At 41.0% G+C, this 26,434-nt stretch overlaps 1 protein-coding gene across 3 annotated transcripts in view; it reads right to left on the bottom strand.

Annotated features, from left to right (window-relative positions):
• The window catches only part of SORCS1 (sortilin related VPS10 domain containing receptor 1), a 505,695-nt gene that overhangs the window by 125,597 nt on the left and 353,664 nt on the right, over positions 1-26,434 (bottom strand). For all 3 annotated transcript variants that reach the window (XM_048505303.1, XM_048505304.1, XM_048505302.1), the window contains exon 6: positions 9,137-9,201. In XM_048505303.1, the coding sequence (XP_048361260.1) occupies positions 9,137-9,201 (65 nt within the window). The remainder of the gene's footprint in view (positions 1-9,136; positions 9,202-26,434) is intronic.

The following is a 26,434-nucleotide window of genomic DNA, read 5'->3' as shown; positions in this document are numbered from 1 at the left end:
GAGGACGCAGGGCTGCTGAAGACCACTGCAGCTGTCCCATCTCACAGAGGTCAGGAGGCAAGGCAGGAGAACTGTTGACAGGTGAGGGTGGCAGCAGACAGGCTGGCAAGGAGCCAAGGAGTCCTCCTATCGAGGTCCGATGCCTGGGGCTGCCGATATCAGGCAGGTAACACTAGCATGGCCTGGGAATAAGGAGGATGACATGGGCCTCACCCTTACAAAGCCAAAAAAGGGATCAGGACCGTGGACCAGGCAACCACCAGACACCCAGGACTAGTCAGACAGACAGCTCACGGCCCAATCAGTTGTGGAGGATCTTCCAAGGACAGGAATGGGAGGGGGAAGGAATAACAGGAGACCAGGAGAGAGAGGCAGGGGGAAGAGAGAACAGTGAGCAGAGGGAGAGCAAGACACGGAGAGAAAGAATGAGTCAGAGATGGAGAGAAAAAGGAAGAGAGAGAGAGAGAGAGAGGGAAAAGCCACAGAGTCTCAACTGAGGCTTGCATGGCCAGTGCAAGTGGTTGCCCCATCTGACCAGCCAATGGGGCCCGGCCCAGGGGCTTAAGAAGAGTTGCGAGCCATACATCATCTACTCCCAGGTCAGTGGGAGTAAGGATGGGCCAAAGACTACCTGGATAAGGGGAAAGAAGGGCGGCACACCTGATGGCAACAGGTCGAGCAACAGGTCAGGCGGTCCCACAGCATTTAATGATGTCACATAACATAATTACTGTAATTATAATGTATATAATTATATTTTGTATCTGTCTGTATCTGCACATAACCAACAAGCTTTAATAAACTGAACAGAATTGGACACCAGGAACAGAGAATTCTTGATTGCTGTGTTTTGACACTGATTTTAATGTAGACAACCACTGACACATGCTTAGGATTGGACTTCATTTCTGGCTATGTGTTGTTGAGTCATAGGTTAAGGGTGTCACATGAGAGCAGTTCATGGGAACCAAGAACTGGCAAAGCAGGCAAGAAGATAATTAAGACTCTGGAAAGGTGAATCTGTCCAAGCTGTAGAATGAGCTGGGCTTGCAGAACATTGAACCACCTGGATTCCTATTGAGAAATATTGTTTCCTCCAACCTCCTGTTGCATATGGGGTCCTGATCCTGCCAAGCCTCAAAGCCCTGCTACTTCTGTATGAGTAGCACTCAATAATTAGCCATGACATCCAATGTGTCATGCCCTTCCCCAAAATCATCTCAGCAACTCACACTTGTAGTCCTCAGAGAAAGAGCTCAAGGAGCCAAAGCCACCATCTAAGAAAAACCAGCAGACCAAGGAGAATCTAACATAGACAAGATGTCTGCTGACAATGGTCCAGCAGCACCAGATGTCATCTTGCCTGATCCTGCAATGGAAGCCTCGCTGACCCCTGAAATAGTCACCAGGCCTTGCTGAACAAGACACCAGTTCATAGCCCCCCAGGGGATACTCTCACTTTGCAAAAATGGTGATGGCAGATGGCCCAAACTGAGGTTGCCCAAAGGCTGCAGAGTGCTCGACTGGTTGCTATCAATCCCATCTCAGAGACAGAATGAGAATAATAATTCTTCAAAAGATCCTGGCTAAAGCACAGTGCAGCCACAGGAGCTCAGCACCTGCCAGCAGGGCAGCTTAGCCTGATTACTTTGCAGCCTATTTAAGCCAAGGCTTGGAGCAGTTGCCTTGCTGGCTGAGTGCAAACCATGGGTCAGCTCCAGTTTCTTGTATCCTTGTCTCCAGTTGTTTGCCTTCAGGTCCAGTCTTGTCTCCAGTTGTTTGCCTTCTGGTCCAGCTCCTGGCAGCCAGTATTTATTGATGCTCCTAAACCCTGCTCTCTAGACCTGACAGCACTGCTTTGAAGAACACCTGATTGGGATAGTTTGCAAAGGGCATAGAAGTATAAAGATTTAATTAGAAGTAACTTCCATTGTATTCATTGGAGTTTGCAAGGTGTGATCTTGTATTTGTCTGGTTTCAGTTTGGGCCTACTTTGTTCTTTATCCTTGGAGTGGGAGGGCTACATGGGTTTTAGAAGTGGACAGGTCCAACAAGAAACTTATTTTGTAATTGTTTTGCTTTCTTAGGCTCCAGCAGTCTAGTTAACTGTATTGCTGTTATAATAAAAGACAGAAGTAAAGGAAAGCAAAGAAACAACCAAGCCATGCATACACTGAAATAAGCCTATTTCTTAGTAGTTTTCATCAAAGTTAGTGTATGATTTCTTCAAGTCAATAATTTTCTAATTATAGGCCAAGTATATGCCAGGAGGCAACATGAGTTCAGGGACTACCCTCACTGAGGACTAGAAAACTAAGTGGTTGCAAAAATCTTCAAGGATAAAATAAAAGAAACAAAGATAGAGATTTACAGCGTATAGAATTTAAGTCCCTTGTTCTAGATCTGGAGATGAGGTGTCATTACAGTAAGAAATCAGAATTTCAGGAAAGCTAATTCAAGATACTACATATATTACAAAAAACTGCAGCGGAATTTTTTCCCCCAAAATAATTGTTTCATCTTAAGGGAGCTCTTTAGGATAGCATTAGACAAAATTTCTCTCTTGGTAGTCAATCCAATTCTCTCTTAGTATTCAAATTTGTCTCTTGGTATTTACCCAGATATACAGGAAGAATCTCATCACTTACATTTAATTCATGTCAATTAATATATTCTGATGCTGAGATCTGAAATTAATTTCATTCCTTCTCTAGCACAGATGTTCTCTTTCCTCTCAGTAATTGGGATGTTATGCTTCTCATTTCCAACAGTCTCATCTCCAACAACAGCTGCTGTTTTGATTGTTGTAGTGACAGTAAAAATATACTGGATTCTGACTAGGAAAGGGAATGTGGAATTGTTGTACTAGATCAAGCCAAAACTGACTGAATAGCTTTGTTGAATGTTCTTATTTTGATAAGCAACCAGAATGAGGAAAAGTCTAACAGAAAAATGTAAACCCACCACACTAATTTCAGTAAAGCTTTTAAAGCTAGATGGACAAGGTTATAGAGGAAGAGTGTGGGACTTACCCTGTGGAGTTCCTCAGAGTACAGTCCTCTCCCACATGTTATTACTCCTGTGAGTAAATCCCTTAGGACAAATTGTTTGCAGTTTTGGGGTTGATGGTCACCTATATGCTGATGACACTCAGCTTCACACAGGCAGCAATGGGTTCATGGAACCTGTTTCTGCTATCTCTGCTGTCATTTGCACAGTGGCTGCAGCGGCCAATTGGGATCACTGGGATTCTGCAGGCAGGAGGCAGCATGGTTCATACATAAACACTGTGTTTCTGTGCGAACTGTAAAGCTGAAAATCTCCTCCCGCAAATGCTTTAAAAAGTGCCTCAACCCATTTTACTTGGCTGATGCAGAATCACCCCATATCTCCTTACACATTTTTTTTGGTGATATGGCAGTGGTCCAGAATTGCTGCCACTGTGGTTCAATGGCTAAGAATGAACGAGCTAAAACTAAATTCTGACAAGACAGACGTAATGCTAGTTAAGAAAGTGGAGATGCTGAAGAATATTATGCTTCCCACTTTTGATGGGGTTCCATTGACTCTTGCAGAGCTAAGTGCCTTGGGGTAATTGTGTATCCAACATTCCTGTTAATGGAACTGCTAATAACACTTTCTTCAAACTCAGCTTAGTCAAGAAGACAGAACCTTATGTCAACTTTGAAAACTGGATCCATGTCATGGTGGCATCAATACTAGACTTCAGTTGGTGCAGAATGCCACATCAGGGATATTATCAAAAGCTAGCCAGATCATGCATATTACTCCCATCTACAGTCATTCCACTGGCTGTTCATAAGTTACCAGGTTAACTTCAAAGTTCTGGTTGATCCATACAAAGCCTTCCATGGCTTTGAACCTTCATGGAGGACTATCTCTCCTCTTTTGCTCTAGCATGACAGCTTTGCTCACTCAAGAAAAGGCCTTTTGAAGGTGCCACCTGGCAAATGAACAAGATCAACAACTGCCCATGCATATAGTCCCCTTATGGCATGGCCTGCTTGGAGATCAGGAAGACTTTTTTTCCTGGCACTCTGCAAACCATGCAAAACTGAATTATTTTTATACAGGTAACAGGGTGGAATTGTTCAGAAAGAAAAGGAAGGGACTCTGAACCATACCACTATATATAGTATGTACTTACAGTTGCTATATGTATTGTCCTAATATGCAATTTATGCACTGTTTAACATGTCATGTTAATCATTATGCTTTATTTCAGCTTGTCTCAGATTTCTGCTTGGTTTCAGATTTCCACAGTTCTATTTCAGTTACAGAGCTTATTGGTTGTCCCATCCTGTTGACTTTATTGACATACACTGTGTAATCTTCCTTGAGTCTCAGGGGGGAAAATCGACTATAAACAATGTAAATAAATGCATTAATTAAAAAGTTTTAAAATAAAATGGTAGCTGATAGGAGGATCCCACAAAGAAGAATAAAGCTAATAATATAATGGAGCAAAAGAATATGGAGATTTAGAAGTGTCACGGCAACTAAAATTCATTATTTGCATCATTTACATTTATTGTAAACCATTTTAAGTCTTTGTGTGAAAAGCAATTAAAAAACCTCTGTTTTCTAAGCAACTAAAAAGGAAAGTTAATTAGATGGTTAAATTAAGCTCATCTGTATTTGACAGGAAAATAAATTTGTGGAAGCAGGCCAATAGTGAAGGAAAAACAGGATCAAATGTGGTGATATGTAAAAGGTAGAAGATATGAATGAAAAGCTTCTGAGTCAATAATTCCTACCACTGAAATGACTACAGACAGGATCTCAAAACAGTTGTCTAAAAACCTAAATACTGCCTAGACTGAACTGCCTAAACCGAACTGCATTTTGGCCCTCCAAGGCAGGACCTGTAAAAAAAGAATAATCAGACACTTTGCATAGACTTCAGGCTGAAGCAGTGGCAGCCTGAAGTACGGATATTTCAGCAAAGCTCAGATGTTATAATAATGGTAGCCAGCACAGTCAACTTCAGTCTGTGCAGTCAGGATACTGGTGTAGTGGTCAGACTCTCTTCTCATATAAATATTGACATTTCATGTTAATATCATGATTTCCAATAAAAAAAAAGCCCATTGAATAGAATACGTGGGAGTTTGCTTGGCCCTATCATTATCTAAGATATGCTGAGCATCTGAGTCCTTGGCTGCAATATACATATTTATTCTATTCCAAGAATATCACCATACACATTGAAACATTGGGCATAATTTACCACTCATGAAGATCAAACAGAATGGCCCAAAAGGCCATATGTTAACTGAAAGAGTTTTTAAACTCAGAAAGTAATTGCATTTGTTTGATGCAAAAAGCAAAACATATTGTGAATTTTCCTGCTTTCATTTTTTCCACTACATTTTCTAAGCCAATTTCAAACTCCAATAATACATAAGGAACAGAAATAAGTAGAACACTGCTATAAACTCAATATTTAGTTCTTCCAATGGGAAATGAAGAAGTGAATCCCACTTTTTTACTCATAATTTATTTTGGGGGTCAAAATGGGTTCAATCCTTCAAGAAAACTATTAAATATAAATATGTGTTTCAGTTATTTGCAGGGCAATCCTCAAAAAGGGCAAAGGGCACAGAAAGCCAACTAGCCGATGTGCCTCAGAGATACACTGGAGCACCACGTGAAACCTTTTCTGCTGGTGTAAGGAGAGGCTCAGGGACATAGCAGGAGTTAGTCAGATCCCTAAACTGTTCCAACTTGGGAAGGCTCCCCCAGTAAAATTTGTGACATAGCCAATAGCGCTCCCTCATTGAGTCTGAAAAGTCAACCCCTTGAACAGCTAACCCTAACCCTGAACTGCTACCACACATCCCCCCATCTGGTGCTTTGAAAATCAAGGAAGCCAATTAGTGCCATTAACAGCACCTATTGGCCCCTAGCTGAATCCCCCTCCCTTCTCAGCCAATGGTGGCATCCATCAGGCAACCTAAATGCTGGTGTGTTCATGGCCAGGCAAGATGACAAATTTTGAGCTATGCTTGTTGTCCCTGTGACCATGGGACAGCATTTTGCACCACAGTGCAGCTCACACACACTTGGACAATGGCATACCATGTGGGATCATGACTCACTGACAGGGCAGACAGATGGGGGAAACAGCTGCAGAGGACCAACAAACACCTGTGGATCTGTTTCCCCTACATTTCTCCCAAGTTAGTTTAACCTCCTCTAATACCTTGTTGCAGTTGCATTTGGAATTTGTGAAAGTTTTATCAAACATAATATAAATCAAGATGCCCCTCCATATAGACACACACTTAGGCCCCTTTCAAATTACCCATATAATATGTTTGAACTGCCATTGCTAACAGGGTTTCAAACTACCCTTGAAATATGTTTCACCTGCCATTGCTAACAGGGTTTTTGTGTCATTTCAGACACAACTGTTTTGGCTCCCAGCTACTAATAAAGTTTTTAAATCTTTCAGACAATGTTGTTTGTGTCCAATTGGCATCCTGGGACTCAGCCATTTTTCATGAAAATTGTTTTGTGCTGTTTTCAATTCTTCCTTGAATAGCTGTGGTGTGCTCTTCAAAAGTCTGGAGCAAACACACCCCCCCCCCAAAAAATCCCTCACCTTTTTTTTGCTGCACATTCTTTTTGACTTTTTATTTAATGTTCTAATATTAGTGCTATAACACCACAGCACAAAACCACCAAAGCTCTCCAAGCCATCTGAATGATGGTGATATAGAACTGGATTGCTATGGTGGTCTGCAGCTATGGTGCTATAGCACTAATCTTAAACCTTTAAAAACTGAAAAAGAATATGCTATGAGAAAAGCAGGGAGGAAATACAGAACTGTTAGAAATGGCCAGAGTGGTTCAGGGGACTTTTACTGTGACTGCTCATTTTTGCATAGGACATTACTGGTTCAAATTCAAATCCATGCAGTTTTTCAGGTTCTGGAGTTCATTATGTTTAATGGGAATGTTTAGATAATGGCAGAGTGGGTGTTGCTTGTTCTCTAAAGACCCCCAGTCATAGTACTTGCAAGGAACAAAGAGTCTCTGCTCCCCCACAAAGGAGGGAGGGAAGGAGAACTGTGGCTCTGTACCACTTGTCTTCAAGGGTGACTGGCTTGAAGTGCTCTGTGGTCCTTCCTTGGAAAGGTCTAACTGGAAGAGAGAATGCCATTGTGTAGGAAATCAGTAAAATAAAATAAAAACATGAGTGAATATAGGGCCATCTTGGTAGCATTTTAGGTCCCCGGGCAAAGCAGTGCACTGGGGCCCTACCTACACAATCACTCACATTAAGCAATGTGTGAGACACATGCACATACATGTATATGTGGTTGCAGAACTGACCATGATACTAAATTAGAGGTTAATGCCACACTGTACACTTATAAAAATTAACATTAACAGAGTTCATTAATATTGTTCATTATCTTTAGTAAAACACACAGCAAATATGTATTTTCCAATTTTTAAAAAATTATACTTTCGTATAGTAAGTATTTATTTATTTATTGACAGCAAGTCACAATATACATAGATTAGAATGGGGCCCCTATACTCATGAGGCCCCCAGGCAACTGCCCAGTGTACCCATGCATTAAAATGTCCTGGAGTGAATGCTGTAGCTGGCTAACATCACCTGAAGACGTGCGTTGTAATAAGGAGTGCTCTTCCTAGTACCTAATAATTTTGTTTTTGTGCTGTCATTCTAAAAAATCACAGTAATGACCCAAGCCAGTGTTTTCCATGTATATCTTCAGTTTGGGAATTTTATAATGCATACCTCTACTGTTTAGTTCTGTTCTTTGTATATGATAGGCCAAAATATTGGCTGGTTTTATTGTAGCTAGTTTTATAGATGGGTTAACCATAGTTTATATGATTTTAAAACCAGCAAAAATTATAAGGACATAAAGCACAAAAGAAGCAAGATCAGCAGATTTTCAGCATACAGGGTTGATCAACTGCATGCATGGAACCAAAATAGCTACTATCCATAATGTATTGAAAGCTTAAACTCCCTTAGTCAACATGAGACAGAATGTGATACTCAATGTTGCATTCTTGTTGGAAGAAATTCATATCCCAGAAGCTTTCGAAAAAGGACTCTGTAGATGAAAGAGTTATCAGTAGAAAAAAATCACCCATTCAAGTAGTTCACTCTACATTTGTGAGTGCATATATGGGAAGTGAAACCAGGCTTCTAGCCTAAGGTGACCAGATTTTTACTATTGAAAAGCGAGTGGCGCAGCATGTCTCTGCCCTTGAGGAATGCCAACCTTGCAGCTTCTGGCGGTGGCTCCCTGAGTCCAGGAAACAGGGAAGCGCCCCAGAAGGCTCTGCGGCAGCGCGGGAGGCGCTCCCTCCTGCGTTGCCGCACTGCCTTCCTGGGCGGCTTCCCCTGTTTCCTAACAACGAGCGCCGCCCATAAAAGAGCTGTGTAATGTCTTGACTGTATGCCACATTGCCAAATCGGGACAATGTCAAAGCCCAGCAGGACGCGGGACACATCGCGCAAAAGCATGAGTGTCCCGCGAAAATAGGAACGGCTGGTCACCTTATTCTAGCCTCAAATATCACACATTTCTGAAGCATCTCTATAAAGTACAAATCAGTTGAAGAACCTCAGGAAAAAAAACGCATGTAGTGTTTCAGTTGCTCTATTGCTTATAAATGTCCCCTATATTTAAGCCTCATTCATAAGTTAACAGTGAATGCATATACATTCAGTGTCCAGTGTACACTTCATTGAGTAGTTACCAGGCTTGTATATTCAGTGCTTGTATAGCTGAACTTTGTGAGTGAATCCCCATATTTATCCGGGTACAGGTTTGCAGTTTCAATTGCAATGTGAATGCACATTGGCTCTTTCTTACAAACAGATGTATACATGCACATGAGGAACAGACATCCATTCGCTGTAACATGTGACCAGGGCATTAGAGAAACTGTCGTTAGCTGCAAAATATCTGTTAACTGTTACATACTGAGACGTATTTTAAATCCAGATCGAAAAATGCTGCTGCTGTCAGATCTCCCTAACACATCCTATATCTTTTTCTTTTGGGTATTTACATGCATGTTAAAAGACAAAATACTACACAAAAGCAAAAATTCTTACGTCCATCCACTGTCTTAGCCTCCAAGTGGACAATGTCAGGCTCTTTACTGGTTCCTATCCTGGACCTGGAAAAGTAGAAACCAAAGTTTTAGTTTCAATAATTTATGTACATGTGTACATGTGTGCATACTTGTGTATTTCTATTCTTAAATAAACGGATAAATAGAATATTTCTATTTTGAACAATTTACGTCTGAGTTTAAATGAATACTTAATGAAAAATATTTTAATGAGAACTATTTTACTATGTTACCAAATGAAAATGAAAATTCCTGTACATTTTAGGAATGTTATAGATTCAAATAGTAAATGGTAAGAGGCCAAAATAGTTAGAAAATAAAGTATATGTATTTGCTCATGGAACTAGAAGCATCAAAATACAATTCAGTCTGCAGGTTACATTAATAGAATAAAATACTCCCGTAAACACAATACAATTCAATATAATTCATCTGATTATACAGTTTTCTAACAAAACTTTTATAACCATATAATGGTTTGTACTATACCACTTATTTATGGCTCATCCTACTGTAGTTGGCCGTTTCATACCGAAGGTGAGTGACTGGAGTCGAAGCGTTTTACTGACGCTCCGTTACCTGGCGGCAAGCTGGGACCGTCCGGCACGGATGGTCCCATGGAAACAACCGGGCAGCCCGGCACCGCCGGCGCCCGGCTCCCGGCAACCCGGCATGTCCCGGCGGGCCTCAAAGTCGCCGGGGCCTGGGGACACACTAGCCTCTCGGCGCCTGCTCCAGCTGGCGCCAGGGCAGAGAAACGATGTCCAGGCCTCAGTGATGTGCCGAAGACGGGGTCAAGGATAAAGATGCCAGTGGGGGTGGGGGGAGGAGAAACTTCGAGGTGCGGCGTTTCCCCGAAAGGCGCTTCCAAAGCTCTGGGGAAACGCCGACCTCGCGACCAGACGCAGGCGGCGCGAGGAGCGGCGCTTGGCGGCTGCCTGATGCAGCTGCATTGCCTGTCGCGAATGCGGCGAGCCTGGAAACAGAGCGGCGTTTTACGATCTCCAGGCCACCATTAATCCCGATCACGATCTTGAGAAGCAGGCCTATGAAACAAGATTTCAGCCCGTCTTATAGTCAAAATAGAGGTGAGATCACCTTCAAGTCCACCACAAGGATGCCTCCATTATTTTAGGGATGAAATTCCATTAGTTTACAAATACCACTGGAAGCCATTCCTGATAGCAACTGTAGTATGGTGGGCAAGAAGGACTCCCTGCACATTTTCAAAATCCCAAATCCCCAATGTTTGGTCTCTTGAAAAGGGTATGCAGTTGGTGGGAACTGGTGCCCCTCCTTTCTCTGCTGAAATCCCAGTCAGGACTGTGGCTCTGTGGCACTTGTTAACCTAGTTAATGTTATCATTAATTTGGTGGAGGCATCCTTGTGGTGGACTTGGAGATGCTGTCACATCTAGTTTGAGTCTTAGGTAGCTATATCTATAGAATAAAAATCCAGGACTTTCAGCTCTTTAGGAACAAGTTTCTGCTCAACAGTCATCCCCATAAAAGGAAGCTTTCCTTTCAGATACTGCTTATTGTAAGATTTCCAGCACTGCCTAGGCAAATGCCAGGAGATTTTGAGGGTTGTGCCTGGAGTGGGTGAAATTTGGGGACAATGAATTATCTATCATAAAGACCATAGAGACATGGAGAAATTCATGAAGTGTTGCTATAGAGGCCATTTTCAGGTTTTTTTTCTTCCACTCCTCAGTCTCAAGGGCCGTGGTTTGGGACCAATGGTGGAGTTTTACTTGTCACAGGCAGGTGAATTGGAAACTTAAGAGAAAGTTGACCTTTACTAGTTTATGGCTCTTAGCAAGTCCTTCCTATATAATTTTCCTGGATAGATTTAACATAAACAATTACAATATTCAGAAGCCAATGGAATAACATTTTAATATGCCAGGACACTTTACTGCTGTGCTGATTTAAAACTCACTATTTTCCAGTACAAAAATTTCAGAGAAAGACACAAACTGCTGAATTGCAGGAAGCCAGCTTAACAAAAACTGGGGAGATTGCATTATCATTAATTACTGCTATTGTGAATAGTCTATATACTATTCTTGATTACATTTGAATTTTATATAATTATACCACATCCTGTACTTCCAGCACTTCACAACCCTCTGGCCCTGCTGTCTACAATTATTTTCTTTATAACATTGTATTTGTATCCACCAAGTGAGGAGTCGGTATATGCAACTGAAAAAAAAAATCTTTCGTCCATGAAAGCTTATGACAGAATACAAAAGTAAGTATTTAGGATTACACCAATTCTTGTTTATTTTTGCTGCACTGGGCCCTTTTCACACAACACAATAAAACATTATGAGGCAGGAAAATAAAACATTTCCTCCAGGTGTTTCATGCAGGTTTTTTCCCCAAAACATTTGGAAAATGTTTTATTTCACCCTCAAAACATTTTATTTGGATCCAGTTGTTTAGCAATCTTTTCCCCCAAAATATTTTCTAAATGTTTCCTGCTTGCCTCTGTGGAGGAACAGGAAACATTTTATTTCTCATACCGGTACCCGAATTTCAATTTCAATACTCTGCTACTTTAGTTTCTCTTCTATCTGTCATTTTCTGCTACTGCATAGATTTTATGGCTGTTCATCATTTGCTGAAGTTTCCTACAGACGTTTTCTCATCTGGCATTGTGGCTGCTCATCATTTCAATAAATGCTTTACACTAATAAATCCATTTTTGCCTTCCAATTACGCAATTTTTCCTTTTTAAAAAAAAATTGTGTTGCGGATTTGATGCTGCATAGATTCAATGTGTGAATTGGCAAGATTTTGGATATTGAGAATCCATAGCATTGAAGCCACGAATGCATGCTTTTACAAAAAAAGAAAAGAACCGTTTTCATCTGAAACATTTTATTTTTAAAGGTTATACAACAAAAATCACAAAAAAATTCTTTTCAAAACATTTTAAATGCTGTGTGGAAAAAGTAATAGACTAAAATGGCTGCCAATGTGAAATCACTTTATAACATCACATGCTCTATACTTGTTTTGTAAGAAAAGATACCATGTAAAACACCCCGATGGGCTAAATTTTCAATTTAAAGCAATGATTTTAAATAAATAACAAATGTTGAAATACTCCGGCTTTAATGGAGAAGCTAAATTCATTCCTCTCCACACCATCTTGAGGAAAAATATAATTACAGTAGATCTCTTCCATTTTTAAAAACAGTTTTTTTCTGATATACTTAATAAGCCCAACCTATCAGCAGTATTTCAGTGTAAACGAACAAATACCAATAATCATTTCTTACTAGATTTGAGGGACTAAAAAATGATTAATGTAGACAAAAGTCTATATTTGCCAAAAGCTAACTAAATAGGGTGCACAGGAGGGGCTTTTGAATAATTACCTATTGTCAGTTTTTGGATTAGAGGGCTCTAATCCAAGAGTCATTCTTCTGTTTGCAAAAGAAGAGATACTTATTTAATTTTGGAGAAAGTGTGTCTAGAATGCTAATTTTATGGCCCAGTTAAAGCCTTTAGAAAAGTAGTGGCCAAAATGATTTTAGGGTGATACTAATTCAACTAACATCACACCTTGTGTTAACTGTGCTCCTACAATATTGTGTGTCTGCCCATTTCAGCATTATGTATCAGTTTGGCTTCACCGTAGGCAAGGCTAACTACTTATCCTCCACTATGAACCAATTTTCAAAATCAGATGCCTTGCAGAAAAAAAATGAAAAGCACAAAACTTTCAATTGCTTTTTTAAAAAATTGCAAGAATAAGTAATACAACAATCTTTGATTTTCTTTCTCAAGCAAAACAGTTTTAGCACATAATAGCATTTTTAAAAATTATTTACAATTTGATTTCTAGATTCCACAGGGCATGGGTCCCATTTGACATAATGTTTCACCAGGATATTACTAGGGAGAAAAAGGCCTTAGCCCTGGTTGAGGACAGTTTGACTCACACCCAAATCACACCCTAACTGTTACAGGGGACACTGGCCACCAGGAAGGAATGGCAAGGAGGACCCAACCACAGCTGTCAATGGCAGACCATTCTGATGGTAAGGCCAGAGGAGCCAGTGCAACAGATCTCAAAGGCTAAAGGCACCACAGCAACACATCCCAAAAGTGAAGGACTAGAGACAAAGTGTGGACGTTGCCATGCTGTCCCCCCCCCTAGAAAAAAGTTTTGTCGCATATAGCTGTGAGGTGTTTGCATTTCTGTGAGGGGGGAATGGGGGTCAAGAGAATGGAAGGACTGGAAAGAAGAAATTGGAAACCTACAGCAGGGAGATTCAGCCCTATAGAGGAATTTCCGCCCTTGAGGTTGGCGACAAAGTAGGGTGGGAATCACCATGGGACCCACAGAGTCAAGACACAGAAAGGGGGAAAAGGAAGGGGGAAGGGTCTAGGGTAGAATGGCAATGGGCCACCCCAACATGCCACCATGCCCTGCTGAAGGAACCAGGTCACATATATACATTCCTCTCCTGGTAGGCCACCCTACACTCTCAAAAGTGAGAGACCATCCTCAGGCTCCCCTCCCAGTAGTCATCACAGTCATTTGTATATGGGGCAGGGCTGTCTTTTATTGCCAATGGTGGGAAGTACAGGACTGCTGGGGGCATCAGAGGTGTACAGGTCATCTCCCCCAGTCCATCAGCGTCCATGGCAGACGAGGTTAGGGGTGAACTAGAAATTATGCTCCCAGAGGACATCTCCCACAGGGCTGAGGGCTTTCTATTCAAGCAATGGTCATACAGGGGCTCAGTTTTTTCTGAGCTTGGAGTGGGGACTCCAGGGAAATGTCAGCCAGGGCTCTGCATGGCCAATGGGGAAAGAGTGGGTCTCCCAACCTCCCTTCCAGTGGTCCTTCCTGGCTGGCCATTGTGCCAGTGCATTTTGTATAGGTGCCAATCCTACAGCATGAAATATTGAACTTCACACAAGGCAAACACAGTCTAGTTGATGGTAGCTGTTCCAAGCTCTGGGAAACTCAGCCAGGGACCTAATGCCATGGTAAAAAGCAGAGATAATAATGGTGACAGATGGGCACGACAATGGGAGGCAATGCATGGGAATGGATCCGGAGGGTGACCACCCTTCACCATCAACTGTGGACATGGGCATTGGTGGGCAGGACATCCTTCAGGCATAGAGAGACAGTGCAAAGGCCATTGCCACCTGGGAGCACAAAGGCAGAAGGCTTCTGTAAGGTGGCAAGGCTTCATATGAGGTGGCACTGTCAACCATCCAAATACAGGCCTGTACTCCAACTGTGCATGTAAAACCAAGAAGTCATAGCATGGTTTGAAACTGGTTTGTTAACAATGGGTAACAGTAGCTATGATTTTATGACATGTAAATTTGGACATACTGATTTAATCCTGATGTGTTCCCCAATGGCACCTTGCATTAATGTACTCTGGAATACCAGCCAGGTTTCTGCTGGGGTGAGTGAATGAGAAACAGACAAACCATGAGTTATATGATCTGAAGCCTGGTTTCACAATCAAACCATTACTAAAATAACATGGTTTCATGTCATGTCTAATCTGAACCAATAAATCACATTTTTTTTCTTTCTTTGTGTGTTATATCACTGGTTCTTAAAAAAACTTACTTTGGGCCTTTCCCCACTTTCGTCCTTCCCCTCTATGCCACGCGCTGCTCTCAGTGTGCAGCATCCCAGGCGCGCGCCCAGCTGTCCCCACGACCCCGCGCTCTGCGCGGGGCCATCAAAAGGCGCCGTTGAGAAGTAGCGCTCTGGGATGCTGCTGCGCTGCTGAGGGGCTGCCATTAGCAGCATAACAAGGCTGGCTTGCGCTGTCGCCGCCCCTTTCAGTGGGGAGTGCTGAGGGACCCCGCGCTACTCTCCTCGAGTAGCGCAGGGCTTAAGGGAAGTGGGGAAAGGCCCTATGTGGTATGACTTCAATTCTGGGTATGACTCTTCAGCTGGGTAAGCAGAAAGTTGTATCATTACTATTGAAGTGACAACACATGAAAGATAATTCAGTCAGATGAACTTCAGACTTCAACCAAGTCTGCCTGTTGGTCTATCAACATCTGTATTGTCATTTCTGACTGGCAGCAATTCCCCAGGGTCTCAAACTTTCAAATCACAAAGCTGAAGATACTGAGAACTGAACCCAGGCCTGCAAAGCACATTGTATACTACTGAACCAGAGCTTTCCCCATAAATTTGAATTTGCTGTTTTATTTTTCTGATGTATAGTTTGCAAATAGGGAAATGCAAACAATCCAACAACTTTTGAATTGAGGCACAAGGAGGCATCAGAAATACTGGAAATAGTAGACTCATATTTTTTAAAAGGCATTTCTTTCTTGCAATTCCACAGTTGAAATGGTTTTTGGATCCAGCAAGGGTTTTTGAATGATTAAGGCATTTTAGGTTAATTTATCTTGTAGCTGTTACCACATTACTTAATACTCTCATTAAAATACATGTTAGAACATATCAATTCAGGTGGAATTATGAAAATATGAATAATGAAAACAATTTCTCTTAAACAAATAGCACATACAAGCAATTTACTTATGAAGAGTGATTAGAGATCCTTTCACACTGGCCAGATTTTATTCAAATCCATGGTTTAATATGCAGTGCATTAATTATATGACTAATCAAGCTGATTCACTGACTAATGCTTTCATTAGTCCACAGGGTTTTTAAAAATCATCCTGTTTTGTCTAAGACAAATAGTATTTTCTTTTTTAAATTAGTGCTGTTTTGAATACATGTTTATGGCAGAAGTTGCATACATTACAATATGCTACATAGACAGAAGGCGAGTACATTCTATACTTGATGCTTTGATCCATATTATTGCAAGGTTGGTATGTAAAGTAGTAGTTATAATCAGTAAAGGTATTCATTTCCAACTCTGGAAAAATATTACTGATTTTTCCAATATGTCAATTTCCCCCCCAACAATTACAGCAAAGTCTGTCCCCCTACCCCCAAGTAGCTAACATACTATTCATGACCCAGAAAGAGGATTTAAACATGTGTTAGTCAAGTCGGGTGCCAAGCTTGCTTCTGATGAATGGCAACTTAAACCTTTTAGCACACAGTGGGGCACTTTTTAGCACCCAGGCTTAAGTCACTGTGTTGGTTATTTATGAAGCCTTAACGAGAGTCAGTGTAGTCAGATTCAGTTAGCAGCCCAGAACCAAGAAGCTGAGGTGGGTGCTCCAGTAAAATGTTGATTGAGCTTGCAAATCTGCTTTAGGAGGGTAGCAACCCAGTTAGAACAAGTCCAAAGTTCCATGAATCAAACAGGTGAGCCAGTGTGTGGAATTGTAAGACTATTAGACTGACAGCTGCCTCACTGTGCTCCATTGGTCAAGCAACTGTAGCAACTATTGCCTTGTAGACCTGGAACCCTAAGCAGATGGAGTAGATACAGTTGAGGTGCAACCCACACAGCAGATGAGTAAGAGCTATTTGGATGGCTATGGCATGAGCCATAGGAGGAACATCCTGATAATTGGAGCCTCCCTCCATGGGGTGGGGAACGCAGACACGCCTGGGTCCCTACCAGCATGGCTGCAGTGATTAGGAACACTGTGTTGCCCATCATCATTGCATATATCCTTGTCTGGAATCTGTCAAGGCAATGATTCAGCAAGGAGAAGACCTAAGAGGATGATATTTCTGGAGAACTAGGTGTTGATTGTAGTGACCAGTGTGGGTTTTGTCACTCTGATATGGAGCTGCCATCTCACTGCTTCTAGGTCAGCTCTTCCAGCATCCTGACTCAGACAGCCATTCATCAGGTAAGTCCATCCCACCTACAGGCACATTATGTTAAAGAAGTCTTGCCTCATCTTCCCATGACTTCTTGGAGCAGCTTGCAAAGGCAAAGGGACCTTATTGGATACCCTGTTAATATTTCTCTGCTACTGTTCAATAAAGTCTAGTGTGTTCAGTGACCTACAACTCTGCCCTAGTAATCAGGAACCACTTCCTGATTAATGGGCATGCTCACTATACAGCATGCACTTTGCGAAGGGGTATGTGTTGCTCCTTCCCTCCCCCCACTGCAGAATGCCTGTACGGATCTGATTAGTGCCACCATTAGCCGCGCTAGTACTAGCTGTCACCACTAAATCAGCTCCCAGGATTGGGCTGTCCATATAGCAGAGTCAAAATAAATACAGAATTCTCAATTCAAATAAAAGGTATTACATCAACCATGAATTTAGATTGATCATTTAATATTTTTATATGGTTAAAAGAAAAATCCAAATGGTGGAAAATCAACAGATTAACAGTCAATTTACATACAAGCTATATTGCCTAAGTAAAGCTAAATTCTCAAAATGTATACCAAATCCTGTCTCTTTAGATGTTTCCCATTTCAGAGATTTTGAAATGTCACTGGCTTATCTTTCTGGTGGCATTTTGTCTCTCTTTAGAGCAGTTGATGGTATTACTTAATAAATGCTGTAAAGTCCCATAATGTCCTGATGCAGATAACAGAAAAAGCACTGAGGAAATAAAGAACCGTGACAGAGGAGGACGTGATCTGGGTCCAAATCTAGGAAGACTGTATAGTGCCAAGCTACGAACTGAAGGGGATGCTGTCAGGGAGAAGCAGAAAAAGGCTATACTTACCTACCTCTGAGAAAGAGCTACAGTAATGTATTATCCAGACTCCTACTAAAATTAGGGGAGATGAACCTTGAGATTTTTGATTCACAAGAACAGTTTTTCTACAGAGAGATAGCTTTTACAGTCACCTTGCTATAGACATTCATGGGGAAACAGCAGTGGAGGCACCAGAGGAGGAATAAGACACTGGAGGACAAAGAAGGAGAAACATGCATTTCTGTGGGTGGGTTGCCTTTGTTAGATTTTGGAAAAAGAAATAAAGGCATATTTCATATTTACAATCATGCCCTGTACATATTTGCATTATTGAAAGGAGAATAGATTAAGACAAAGCACATGACCTACAAAAACTGAATCTGTCAATACTTATGAAATCTATTTTGCAGAATAATGAGTTTCAGTACAGAAGAATGGCTTCAACCTACCCTCTTAGAACTCAAGCTTACACAAGAACTAATGATACTAAAATGGCCCTCCTACTTACACGTAAAGCATGAATCCAAGAGAGTAAAGCATCTTTACTGTCATGTGATAACAGTACTTCTAATAATGATGAAAGATGCTGAGAATGTCAATGTGAATGCAATCAACACGTGAACTTACCATCACTGAACTCCTCATATACATGTGAGGTGATCCCCTTCACTGATCATCTTGACGTTTTTGCTCGAAGTCTAATAAGCAGCTTTGTACCGGTTCAGCAGCCAAATATACTACAGGGCCATAGACTGATCATGCTTTGGTAATGAAGACATATTTGTAACTTAAGTGCAGCAGTTTGTAACCAGTTTTGTACTAGTATAGTCAGCAAACCACAGCTTTGTGATCACTAGAGAAGAAAGCATATCAAGGCTGAATCATTAAAGAGTTGCTTGCAGTATTTCTCACTGAGGCTCATTCCGCACATGCAGAATAATGCACTTTCAAACTGCTTTAAGTGTTCTTTGAAGCTGTGCGGAATGGCAAAATCCACTTGCAAACAGTTGTGAAAGTGGTTTGAAAACGCATTATTTTGCATGTGCGGAAGGGGCAGGGTGCCTGATGAGCATGGAGTTTGGGGAGGGGAAGGAGTTTAGTATGGATGTGACAGAGTCCTCCCTCTGAAGCTGCTATTTCCTCCAGGGAAACAGATCTCTGTGGTTTTCTTTTCTGATTTCTCTCTGATGAAATGTTTTCTTTTCTGATTTCTCTCTACTGTCACCACCTTCTCTCTACTGTCACCTTAGTCTCCTTTTCCTGTCAGTGGACATGTAAGGAAATGCACAAGGAGATGAATCATTGTTCTCCACATATGTGCACTAGCAGTAGATCCTTCTAAAAAACAGCCCTCCCTCCCCCAAAGGCAGTTCTACTCTATAGAGACTTCCAAAGCAATATACGGAGTCGTGCAACCTATCTCAAGGTGCTAACTCAAGGAATGATAGGATTATCCCAGAAAAAGAACTACAGTTCCCATGAGGCACTGTGAGAATGAGAATGTATGAATTCCATGCATTAATTTATACTGTTCGGGAAAGTCTATCCTAGGAGTAGTAGTAACAACATGAGCAACAGCAGTGGTTCTAATTTTGGAGGAAAGTGAATGGCTAGAGGGGGGAAAGTTTTAGGCCCAGTCACCAAGAGAGGCCTCAAACAAAGGTAACAAAGTTATTATTTTATTAAAATTAAAGCTGCTAAATGCCACCATCCTTTCTCAGCTTCAAGCTGAGTTCTCTTGCCTCCCCTGTTGAATCTCATGACCTTTCTTTCTTTATTAATATCATCTCCCTTACACACAACTCCTTGGGCCGCTATGTTTTCTTTCCAGAAGCGCCAATAAAGTTCAAATTAAACATGATGCTGACAAGGCAAAAAAATCTTCATCCATGGCGCTTTGCACTCACAGCACAGTATCTGGTTTAACCCAGGCTGCTATATGTACAAAGCAACTAGCATGCTTAGCTAGGAACCCAAAGATAGGAAGTTCAGGTGGGCGCCATAATTGAACTTACAAATCTGTTTTAGAAGATGAGCAGCCCAGTATAAACAAGATCAATGTCCCACAGTTGAGTCAGCGGGTGCTAGTGGTTAGAGTATGTTGCCATAATTCTTAATAAATCCCCAAATCCAATGAATCACAATGAATTCAGCATAAAACCAATAAGTCTACTAAAACATGTTCCCAAAGTCCTACCTTTCCCAAAATGTCGGCATCATCCCACCCTTCCCTTAATCAACCATCGCTCAGATATTTACTGAAAGGATGGTTGGTTGCTAAAATAGGAAAGACATGGTGAAAGGCTCCTATTTGCCTGAAAAACACCACCAACAAAAAGGGTCAGGGAGGAGATAAGAGTGAAAAAAGGGGCAGGAGGAGGAGAGACTCCTACATTTTCCATCAGCATCCTTCTAACAAGGAAAAGGAAGGTGTAGGAGGTTACAGAGCAATCTGACTATCACTGAGAGCTTATCATCTGACTTCCAGATCTTAAATTCTGTGCCACACTCTAGTTCTGTCAATTACAGACAGAAAAGAGTACATGGGGAACTGCTCTTGACATATGACTGATTGATGGTAATACAGATAAATATCTTTTCATCAACTAAGCATAGTGGTCCAAAAATGGGTCTCTGGGGATGAGTTATTTGTCTGAGAGGTGCCATCTCTGACACTACATATTGCAAACAACTGATGGAACAGAACTTGCAGGCCAAGTGTAGCAAGATTTAGATCTTTCCCACACCTAGTTTTTGACCCACTTTGTCTAAAGCTTTAGACCCACTTTGTCTAATTCCCCCAACACATCATGCAGGAAGAAAACTGGCTGTGTAAAACCACCCAAAGTTTTCTCATGCACACACAATGCAGCATCTTGTGAAACTAACTAAGCTGGTATGAGTCTGGTTGGCAGACCTCCTGGAAGCCCCATATATGTTGCCTCATATTCTATGATGGAAGAAAAAAAGGATATAAATACAATGAATAAATAGTGCAATTGAATTAAATAGGCCACTTAAAAAGAATAATAGTAATCCCACCATATCATTCATCACACTTATATCTTGGCATTCTTCCAAGCTCAGCACAATGTACCTGGATTTATCTCATTGTAACCACAGAACTATAGTATGGCATACATTTGATTAACAGTTTGTAAATTTCATGCTCAAGAGGGGATTTGAATGCAGGTCTCTTTGGTCTGTGTCAAACATTCTTGGCCCAGAAGAAAAATAATGCACTAGCACAAGATGAAGATATACATATATATATATCTTCATCATGTACTAGTGAGCACACACACACACATACACACACACACACAGAGAGAGAGAGAGAGAGAGAGAGAGAGAGAGAGAGAGAGAAATGAAATAAATATCAGTAATGTTACACTGACACTCCTTAATGGAATTTGCACTCCCTTATAAATTATGTAGCTATTTAATCAACAACCATGCCTTCTTCCTAAAGTTGAATAAAGCTGATATGGCATGTGGCATCTTGGCAAATGGGAACTCTATTTTTAAAAAAGCATGGCTGTGCTTCCCCCACCCCACATCCTGAATGAATTTATTTAGCATTTTCCATTTGCGCAAGCCAGTTAGCTCCAGTGCATATATGATTTTCCATGACAGAGAAAAGTGTTTACATCATGGATATCCTACCAAAATGATTCTTACATTTTGGAGTATGCATTAAATCACTGAACCAGTTAAGTAGGTGTTTTTTTGGATACGCCATAAAGCAGGAAATGGAACAAAAATCCAACCACAGGTTACCAACAAGACATTAGCCAGTAACTACTAGCTCTTACAAATTAATCTATCCACTTTGAGCTCTGCCCAATTATATCCTGCATGGTACAGGAGAAACCACCAGAGAGAACCAGAAGTCTTTGTATAGTCTTGTTTAAATGGTGGATCTCATTGGCAAAGTTCTAATGTTGGTGAAGAATGCCTTTCTTATCACATACTTTATCAAAGTCACCACTGAGAGTCTAAAAGAAGCCATGCATCAATCTTCTGCTAAATATCCCACACCAAAAGAGGATTATTTGCCAAAGGAATCTGATCATTAACCTAAGGCCTGTTGGGTGGCAATGAAGAACAGTAGTAGCAGTTACCACAAAATCATTAAGGAGATGTTTAGAGCTGCAGGTCAACTTACAGTGACTTCTTGCACTGTTTTCCAATACAAGTCTCACCAAAAGCTGGGAGTCATGAAGACAAGGAAGAAATATTGTCCACTTTCAGAATGGCAGCAGGTGGTGAGCACAAGGAGACACCATTATCTCTGGCCCTGGTGTTTCTTCTCTTACATACAGAAGAAGAAGACTGCTCCAGTAACACCTCTAAAGCTCCACTGCTGGATTGGTGCCCTTGTGTGAGGGACAGAGGCAGGCTTGAAGCCCCAAATGTTGCAAAAAGGGGCTGGGCCCCATCAATCATTTGTCATGCCACTCCAATCAGCACTGGGGTGGTGTGAAACCCATCACAAGTCTCATAAGTGTAAATTATCTTTATAAAAAAAAAAAGAAGGAGCTGAGGTAAAATGGTGTAAATCCTATCATGAATTTCCAAATGTGAATTCTCTGTGCAAATCGCAAGCAGTTAGTAGGGCTGAAGTGTCCTAATTTAAAAAGCCTGGAGAGGGGGGTGACATATGATGTCTGAATCTTTTTTTGCATGTTTCTAATGTTTGTAATCTTAGATCTATTGCATTGCTCATTACATCCCTCATAATATTCAATTATGTTGTTTTATACTACATATATACCTTAAGCCTCAAGTACAAAATTGGTAAATAAATAACAGAGCACAAATAAATAAATAATAAAAAATAAATAATGATGGGATGACAACCCCAGTACTCATTACCGCTGCCCTCCCATGAATTTTTTTCTGGCTAAAGCCCTGGACAAAGGACATCCACCACAGGTCTCTTCACTATGTTACAGGATTCAGAAACATTAGGAAAAAGGGAAAATAACCCCTTCTTCCCTTTCCCTAATGGGAACTTGACCCTCTCCTCTGTACTTCCCATTGCTGCCGGTAAAAAGTAGGGTTTGGGGAAAGGGCAGAGGCAGCAAAATTTCAAAGCCAATTCAAAATTGAAATGGAATTTCAGTCGAATCATTGAAAAATTTCAGTGAGGAAGGATTTTTTTAAACTTTTCAAACTTGGCAACCTTATAGGAAAAATCATCACAGTATTTGTTTGAAAATAGTTCTAAGTGCTGCTTATTTTGAAGCATACGCCTGTCAAGTAGGGAGTTCAATATATATATTAAAATCCAGTCATATAAAGGAACTGCAGTCTTGCCAGCCACAGAAGCTTACTTGAACCTATGAGCCAAAGTAGCTGACTTCTCTAACAGCTTTGGGACCAGATATCTGACTACAAGCAACTTAACAGTAAAACCCCAAGCAGAGACACACCCCTTTAAGACCACTGACTTCAATTAAATTTCATGGCCACAATTCTGCTTAGGATGGCACTATTAATGTACCTTTTCTGTATTTCTTTGGATTGATTCTTTTGCTTGGGAGGTGTATATCAAAAATTTTGGTTGGTGTGAATATGGGCGATGGAAAATGTACATTATACAGATAGACTCTTCAGAAATCTGAGACTTCCTGGAACTTCCTGTTGATTATAAATTTGTTATTTTCTACAGGGCTTCCAATTCTTTGGATTGAGGAATAGCACTATTAAATGAAAAACATCTGGAAATCCTAAACTACATAAAGTTTGTGATGACTACTTTTCTTACATCTTCAAGCCTGCCCAATAACAAGCAAAGGAAGAATTTAAAAAAATCATAGAACCTCTTCCAAGTAGACTAGATTAGAAAGGACTGCTGCCAAACCCTCACTTTACCAAGCAGTGTTATAAGTTCAGGGGCAAGGTAAAATATTGTAAAGCCATTACTTGTCACTTCTTCTGTTTTGAAATAAAGCGCTTCTATAGCTGATAGACTAACCTTACAGGAAGCCTCAATATTACTGACTGCAGGCTTTGGCGGGGGGTGGGGGGAAGTCACAGGCCGTTCCTAGTTGTAAGTTATTATGAAGGTTGTTGTTGCAGCAAACCTAATTGTTTTTGCCTGGTTGGCTAGATTTAGAAGCAAGGGTATTTTCTCATAGGCCCATTTATTTCCTCTTCCTACTTAATGGAAGTATCAAGATATCTTAACCCGAAGCGGCAGAAACGCCATGGACTTCATTTGCATAACATAAACATACCACAAGATACATATTTACATTAGCAAACAGAGCAGAATGATTGCAAGGTATTCGCCTCCCTTTCAGTATTCATGCTCGCCCTTCTTCCTGAATGGAAGAAGGCATGCGGCTAGAAATAATTAATGATTTTAAATACTTATGTAACAGAAATAGCAATCCCACTAAAGTGCAGGACTTTAACTACAGGTTGACTGCATGAAAATGCACAAGTTATGACTAAATTCTAAGGTAAGACCAAAATTTGCATTTGGTGTACTTAATTTGAAGATGCTTGAGACATGTGTAGCAGCAGGCCAGTTATTACGCAGTAACGCAACCAAGCACTTCTGTGTTCGGTCAGTAAAATTCATATCAAACTGGAAGCAAATTTACTAACTACTTAGTGAAGTCTTACAGTAGCATAGATGTTCTTGAGACCTGAAGTTCTACAACCTAGTCGAAGTTTCTTTCTGGCAACAAGGAGCGGGGAAAGGCAAAAGAAAAAAAAGGGTCCTAGACTATTCTTACAATAGCACTCTTATGGAAAATACTGGCCATAAGGTGCTGACCCTTTACAACCAATCATTGAACTGTCCTCATTTTATTATTGTTGTACTGCTGTCTATGCCAATAAAGGCTTGCTACTTCAACTGTCCTCATGGAATCTTCCAGGAAATGAGCAACCAATCCCTCCCATCAGTAACTCTCAGTTGTACAGCATAATTGTACAACATGATCTAATTAAGCCTACTTGGGAAATTATCCTTGAGATAATCAGCTGTGAGGGGATGCAGTCCACACCTGCAGAGACAGTTAACTAGCTAAAGCTAGAAAAGGCAGGAGAGAGAAAATCCAAAAGGTGTGGTCAGATTCAGTACAGAAGAGTCAGACTCACAGAGAATCTGAAATACAGCATGTCTACTAAGCCAGGTATACAGTGGATAGTGACACACTGCTTCCACACTAGCTTCTCTTTGCTGGCTGCTCAAATATGGAATTAGCTTGCTTGGAAGACAGGGCAGCTGTAGTTGAGTTGGCATTCCAAGCCAGGTGTAATTCATCAGCCCTATCAGGGACTGAACCAGCAATCAGGAACTTTTCCATCTCTCCTAGAGTTCTTGTCATAATTGCCTCCTTTGTTCTAAAGGCTCAAGTGATCTGATCGTTTATGGACTTCTGGACTTCAAGCATTGCTTGAGTTCCTCAGCTGGCGCACTGGTACAACATGGTTCTCCCTACAACTACTCCTCTGTTATAACTTCTACCTCCTCCTTTGTTATCATTCCAGGACTGGGACTGACTTCTGCCACCTTCTCCTTTTCTAAGGAGGTGTCAACAGTCAGACCCCTGACAAGATTTTTCCAAAATGTTCACAGCAAAGTAGGTTTTAGAAAGATCAGAGAAAAGCAAGGTTCATGAACATACCACAATACTCTAAAGGAAATGGTTTTTTTAAAAAAAAAATAACTTCCCAACAACATTAAACAAGGAAAATAAGCCATGTGGAAATGGCCAGTTAAAATATTTCTAAATAGAGAGACAAGGTCAGTCACACAGGATGAAAACAACCAAGCCCAACCTTTGCGTTCAACAGTCAATTTGTGAAAAATTGATTCCTTGAGCCAAACCTGCAGCTCATGTTACTTAATAATATTGTTCATAATGGCAATATTTATTGTTAATAACAACAATAAAACATGATTGGCACCATTTAATTCTTATAAGAAGAAGAGTTTGGATTTATATCCCCCTTTTCTCTCCTGCAGGATACTCAAAGGGGCTTACAATCTCCTTGCCCTTCCCCCCTCACAACAAACACCCAGTGAGGTAGATGGGGCTGAGAGAGCTCCGAGAAGCTGTGACTAGCCCAAGGTCACCCAGCTGGCGTGTGTGGGAGTGTACAGACTAATCTGAATTCCCCAGATAAGCCTCCACAGCTCAGGCGGCAGAGCTGGGAATCAAACCCGGTTCCTCCAGATTAGATACACGAGCTCTTAACCTCTTGCGCCACTGCTGCTCCTTACCAACAGTATCACAGTTATCTTAGACAACTGAAAAGCTGCTCACTAAAACTTCATGACTTGTATCTGAAATTATTTTATATGATTCATAGCTGAAACAGAGTCATAATTTATCCTTCACCCTTTTTTCCACCAGTCATCACTATGAATACACACCAAAAACCTCCACATTTTAATCTGCTGGGGAAAGACCTGAAACAGAGATGTACAATGGCATCTACTGTACATTTTGGTTACAGCTTTCATGTTGCACATTTAGAACTGTTTGGATGGACTTTAAAGTGAATAGTGGGAAAGTTAAGGACTGAGAGGGAGGCTTAAGAAAGAGTCATGCCAAGGGGAATAACAAACTAATGTTTCTGGCTGCCTTTGCTGAAAGTGGTTATGTTATGAAATATGTAAGATCCCTCAAAAGCTTCTATT

Source organism: Sphaerodactylus townsendi, linkage group LG08, assembly GCF_021028975.2.
Source record: "Sphaerodactylus townsendi isolate TG3544 linkage group LG08, MPM_Stown_v2.3, whole genome shotgun sequence".
NCBI lineage: Eukaryota > Metazoa > Chordata > Lepidosauria > Squamata > Sphaerodactylidae > Sphaerodactylus > Sphaerodactylus townsendi.
The sequence above is the reverse complement of the archived record's forward strand: the minus strand, read 5'-3'. Positions and strand labels throughout refer to the sequence as shown.